Source organism: Numenius arquata, chromosome 12 (genome assembly GCF_964106895.1).
Source record: "Numenius arquata chromosome 12, bNumArq3.hap1.1, whole genome shotgun sequence".
Taxonomy (NCBI): Eukaryota; Metazoa; Chordata; class Aves; order Charadriiformes; family Scolopacidae; genus Numenius; species Numenius arquata.
The window spans coordinates 44,858,587-44,864,260 of record NC_133587.1 but is presented as its reverse complement, the minus strand read 5'-3'; the positions used below and the strand labels follow the sequence as shown (position 1 = coordinate 44,864,260).

Here is a 5,674-nt window from a genome sequence, read left to right as displayed (position 1 = left end):
TGGCAGCTCAGGCACCGGCTTGCAGACACCGACTCGTGGGCGTCTGGGTCACCCAGGAGCCCCATCAGACGATGGAGAGGCACCTTTGCTCCTGCAGGGACACATCAGCCCACGCAGCTCGCGTGGTCCTTCCCAAAAGCTTTTATAAAGGTGTGGACACCGCTTAAAGTCACTGCTTTAAGGAACCGCTCACTCAGAATCGGTGCTTTTTCTTTAATCGAGGCCACTGGAGGTGTCGGATGGAGGTGGGTCCCAGCCGTGGCTGCACATGTCCTCAAACACGTGTGACGCTCGGCACCGGTCTCTGCTCCCCGTGGCGGGGAAGCTCCCAGGCAGCGCTTTCCTCCTCGGGACAAACGCAGCCCGAAGCTGTTCCTTCCTCCACAACCCCCTGCAAACGGCACCCGCTGAACCCGGGGTGGGGGCGATGCCTTTCGGCCACCCTGCACTCGCCCTCGGTCCTCACCGACTCCCGAGAAGGCCCATGGTCACAGGCAGCTTGGTCAACAGGCAGCTGGGTTCCAGGGCAAGGTGGAGGAGGGGTGAGGGTTCCCACAGCTCCCACCACGGACTCACAGCTTCCACAGTGAGGGGTGTTGAGCCGGAACGAGCTGTGAGCCCCATAACAGAAGTTTTGGGGGTGCTAGATGCAGAGGCAGCCATGGTTTGGGGGTGCTGTGGGTGCACTGGTGATCCAGCATGATCCCCTCATCCTGAAACTGCTTCTGACAGATGCTCAACTGGAAGGCCTTGGCCTTTGTCCACGTCTCCCTGCCAAGGACGGACCACCCTCCTCCAAACGTCCACCCTCCGGCACTGCCTGTGTGCCATGGTGCACCTGCCGGTGGCATTTCAGCCCTTCCTTGCGGACGTAGGTCTTGTTGCACTCGCTGCACTTGTAGGGTCTCTCGCCCGTGTGGGCCCGCTGGTGGATGGTGAGGGTCTGCTTGTCTCTGAAGGCCATGGGGCATCCATCACAGGCAAAGGGGCGTTCCCCGGTGTGGACCCTCTTGTGGATGGTGAGGGCCTTCCTGTGCTTGAAGGCCTTGGGGCAATGGGGGCAGGAGAAGGGGCGCTCCCCAGTGTGGACCCGCAGGTGGTCGGTGAGGGTTACCTTGCTCCTGAAGGCCACGGCGCAATGGGGGCAGACGAAGGGGCGCTCCACAGAGTGGACCCGCTGGTGGTCACTGAGGGCCTTCTTGTTTCCAAAGGCCTTGGGGCAACGGGCACAGGTGAAGGGGCCCTCCCCAGTGTGGGCCAGTTGGTGCTCGGTGAGGGCCTTCTTGTTCTTGAAGGCCTTGGGGCAACTCTCGCAGGCGAAGGGACGCTCCATGGTGTGGACCCGCTGGTGGTCCCTGAGGGACTTCCTGTCCTTGAAGGCTTTCGGGCAGTGGGCGCAAGCGAAGGGGCGCTCCCCGGTGTGCACCCGATGGTGGTCGTTGAGGGTTCTCTTGTCCTTGAAGGCCTTGGGGCAGTAGGTGCAGGCGTAGGGTCGCTCCTTGGTGTGAACCCACTGGTGGACGGTGAGGGCGTTCTTGTGCTTGAAAGTCTTGGAGCAGAGAGTGCAGGCAAAGGGGCGCTCCCCGGTGTGGATGCGTTGGTGGACATTGAGGGTCTGCTTGTCCCTGAAGGACTTGGAGCAGGTGGGGCAGGTGAAGGGGCGCTCCCCGGTGTGGACTCGTTGGTGAATGGTGAAGGTTGACCTGTACCTGAAGGCCATGGGGCAGTGGGCGCAGGCAAAGGGGCGCTCCCCGGTGTGGATGCGCTGGTGGCAGCTCAGGTGGTACTTCAGCCTGAAGTGACGGCCGCAGTCGCCGCAGGCAAAGGGCTTCTCGCCGGTGTGCACGCCCCGGTGGATCAGGAGGTGATGCTTCTGGAAAAAGCGCTTGCCGCATTCAGTGCAGCTGAAGCGCCTCTCCCCACCGTGGACCTTCTGGCGAGACACCAGTTTCTGCTTCACCTGAAGCTTGCGGCCGCACTGCCGGCAGGAGAAGGGCCGCGCCGCCGTGTGCGTCTGCTGGAGCTTCTTCGGGTCCCGGATCTTGCGGAACTTCTTCCCACACTCGGTGCAGAAGTGGGGTCTCTTCGGGCCCAGGGTGGCAGAGGGTGGACGGGCCAGCAGGAGCTTGGCCGGGAGGCCTCCCCGTCGCCTCCCACCTCGCTCGGGCATCACCGGGAGCAGGGTGGTGGGGTCTGACAGCCCTTTGGGGACCCTCCCGGCCTCCCTCTGCAGCCAGACATCACCATCTGCTGGGGAGGAGAGGTCGGGGTCACTACTGGGGACGGAACGGGCACACGGCACCCCCTCACGGGGAGCAGCACGGGCACCCCGCCAGTCTCCCGGCCTTCCTGGGGCACCGAGCATCTGGGGCCAAGGTGATGGTGCTGCTTCAACTCCCCAAGCTCCCATGAAACCCCCTGGAACCCACCTGGCTCAGGGGTCTGGTAGCTCTGCTGTGCCCCAGGGGGGTCTGGCACACACGGCGTCTCTTCTCGCTCCATCTTGCAGATGATCTCCGGCTTGACGGGGCACCAGCCTGTCCGGGGAAGAGAGAGAAGCCCCCTCTCCCACACTGCCGGGATGGTGGCAGTGGCCCCAGCATCTCCCCACCTCTGCTCTTCTCTCCTGTCCCTGCCCGGCCACGCAAACATTTGTTTATGCAGAGGGTGGTCAAACCCTGGAAGAGGCTTCCTGGAGAGGTGGTGGGTGCCCCAGGCCCGGCAGCGCTGGAGAGGCCTTTGCACAAGGGCTTGAACTTGGTCAGCCCTGAAGTGCTCGGGGACTTGGACAAGATGAGCCCTGGAGGACCCTCCCAATGGAAACACTCATCTATCCCATCCCATCCCATCCCTATCCTATCCTATCTTATCCTATCCTATCCCATCCCATCCCATCCACAGGCGAACTCCAGCTGGACCCCAGCCCCGGCGGCACCGCAGAGAGTCCTCACCCAGCGAGGCCACCGCCTGGTAGTTCTCCAGCATCACCTCCCGGTAGAGCCGCCGCTGCCAGCCCCCCAGCTCGGCCCACTCCTCGGGGGAGAAGTAGATGGCCACCTCCTCGAACGTCACCGACATCTGCAGCAAGAAGCACCTTGGCTGAGCACCTCTGACCAAATCCTGCCACCGGCACCACCGGGGGCTCCGGCAGCCCCAGCGCCGGGAGAGCTCGGAGCATCCCGGGCAAGGGAAGGGCGAGGGCGGAGGGGTGGGGGTGGGGGACGAGCCCCAGGGCTCGTCCCTGCCAAGCTCTTCTGCCAGCATTTCGATGAAGACACCAGGGGCAGAAGCTCACTTACCTCCAACCGCCGCGAGCCCTTCCACCCGGAGCCTGAAAAACCACTGGGAAAATACCGACCCAAATCCTGTCGCTGCCGCGTTTCAACCTCAGCCCCAAACAAAGAACCACGCGGCGGCGGCTCCCTCACTCCCCCCTCCGGTGGGATGCGGAGGAGAAAAGCGGGGGGGAAGGGAAAAGAAAAGGCTAAAACTTGTGGACTGAGATAAAGACACTTTAAGAGAGCAGCAAAGGAAAGAGGAAAACAACAATAACGCTGATTAAAGGATATGCAAAGCGGGTGCTACACGGTGGGAGTTCCTCACCACCCCAGGCCCCAACCACCTATTCCCACCCCCACCTCTAAGCCAGGTCTCTACTGAGCATGACCAGCTCGGGTCAGCCCTCCCCCAGCCGGGTCCCCTCCCAGCTGCTCATCAAAATTAACCCCGTCCCCACCGAAATCGGGGCACTTCCCACCCCTCATTCCGCACCGTCTCCTTCGTGCCCGGATCCTCCACTTTCCCATCGATCCCACTGCTTTGCCCCATCTCTGATCTTCTCCTGCTTTCGGCTGGACGCACGTTCCAAATGACACTCTGAGTCTGAGCCCTCTCTGTCCACGATGTGGAAGAAGGATTTTATGCGGGGTCCTGAGAAATGACAAGCCTTTGAGCAAACTAAACAGGAAACAGTTCATGCAGCAGCCCTGGGGCTCATCCGGGCAGGGGAAGGTGATAACAAATGTGCTCTACAGCACGGCCGGGGGGAAGGGCCCTACCTGGAGCCTCTGGCAGAAAGCACCAGGGGAGACCCGAGGTCGACCCCTGGGGTTTGGGAGTCAGGGATACAGAGGTTCCGAGGCCGCTGCAATCCAAGTGAGAAAGAGAGATTGGCAGGATACAGGGTACGGGATATTCTCGGTCACAGATTTACCACGCACTGAGCACGGATGCTGCTGAAGAGTCTTGAGAAGATGAGGACAGAGAGGTGTGCTCCTAGAAGATGATGTTCCATAGAGGGCAACAGGAAAAGGGGCAACGGTCACAAACTGGAACACGGGAAATCCCAAACAGAAGATAAACTTCTTTCCTCTGAGGGTGGCAGAGCCCTGGGAGAGGCTGCCCAGGGAGGTGGCGGAGTCTCCTTCTCCGGAGATATTCCAAACCCACCTGGACACATTCCTGTCCGACCTGCTTGGGATGACCCTTTGGTTGGACTGGATGGTCTCCAAAGTTCCCTTCCAATGCCTAGAATTCTGTGATTTGGTGAAGGTAAACAGTAACACCCCAGCCTTAACCGCTGCCATCCCAAATATAACCTAAATATAACCCATGGACGGCTGCCCTGGAGGTTCCTGGATTTGGAACTCTCTGTGGACGGCAGCAGTTTTATGCCCAACCGAGAAAGACAAGCAGGGTGTGGGGTGGGAACCCTGTGAGCAGACACGGCGGCTAAATCATTGCCCCGGAACATTTTGGCACAAAAAGCAGAAATTATAGCTTGGACTAGAGCTCTTGAAATCGAGAAAAGTCTAATGATCAATACATACACGGAGTCTAAATACGCTTTTGGAGTTGTTCGTGCCATGGGGCCACCTGGAAGGAATGGAGATTCCTGAACTCACAGGGGAAGGGTCTAAAATACAGACAAGAAATCATGACATTATTAAGTGCGGTATTAGAGCCAAAAGAAGTAGCCGTAATTCACTGCAAAGCCCACCAAAAAGGACAAGGAGCAGGAATTTAAGGAAACAGAGGAGCTGACTCAGCAGCGACAAAGGTCACCCTGCATGAAGAGGGGATCGGAGCCCCGAGACCTGTCGATCGCGAGGAAATCGCTGGGTTTCATCAAAGTTGGGAAATTGTTCTTCCGGGTCACACGACAGAGAGGGCTCGGACTCAGAGTGTCATTTGGAACGTGCGTCCAGCCGAAAGCAGGAGAAGATCAGAGACGGGGCAAAGCGGTGGGATCGATGGGAAAGTGGAGGATCCGGGCACGAAGGAGACGGTGCGGAATGAGGGGTGGGAATTGCCCTGATTTCGGCGGGGACGGGGTTAATGTTGATGAGCAGCTGGGAGGGGACCCGGCTGGGGGAGGGCTGACCCGAGCTGGCCAATGGGCTATTCCCTCTCGTGTGACATCATGCTCGCTATAAAGCTGGGGGAGGTGCTGGGGGGTGGGGGAGGACTCGCAGTTCGGGGGCGGTTGGGCATCTCCTGGTGAGCCAATTGCGCGGCGCATCCCTCGCTTCGCTTATCCTTTTATCAGGGTTTCTGGCGTTTCCCTCTTTCCTTTGCTCTTCTCCCAAACTGCCATGATCCCGACCCACGAGTTTTGCCCCCTTTTTTTTTTCCCCCCCTTTTTTTTCCCCTTGTGGGGGTGGGAGGAGCGTCA

At 59.9% G+C, this 5,674-nt stretch overlaps 1 protein-coding gene across 1 annotated transcript; it reads right to left on the bottom strand.

The window, feature by feature from the left end:
- Nucleotides 1–206: 206 nt before the first annotated feature.
- On the bottom strand, nt 207–3,078 carry LOC141471144 (uncharacterized). Its single transcript, XM_074157557.1, has 3 exons — nt 2,952–3,078; nt 2,430–2,537; nt 207–2,250 (listed from the first exon to the last, which is right to left on the bottom strand). The coding sequence occupies exons 1-3, from the start codon at nt 3,076–3,078 to the stop codon at nt 737–739; spliced, it is 1,749 nt and encodes a 582-aa protein (XP_074013658.1). The 3' UTR covers nt 207–736.
- Between the last annotated feature and the right edge of the window lie 2,596 nt (nt 3,079–5,674).

Bases quoted from the DNA above. Each gene is read 5' to 3' on its own strand.
- LOC141471144 (XM_074157557.1), bottom strand. From the start codon at position 3,078: ATGTCGGTGACGTTCGAGGAGGTGGCCATCTACTTCTCCCCCGAGGAG. The intron at 2,538-2,951 runs GTGAGGACTCTC...TTCCCCGGACAG, and splicing joins CCAGGCGGTGGCCTCGCTGG to GCTGGTGCCCCGTCAAGCCG. The intron at 2,251-2,429 runs GTGGGTTCCAGG...TCTCCTCCCCAG, and splicing joins CTACCAGACCCCTGAGCCAG to CAGATGGTGATGTCTGGCTG.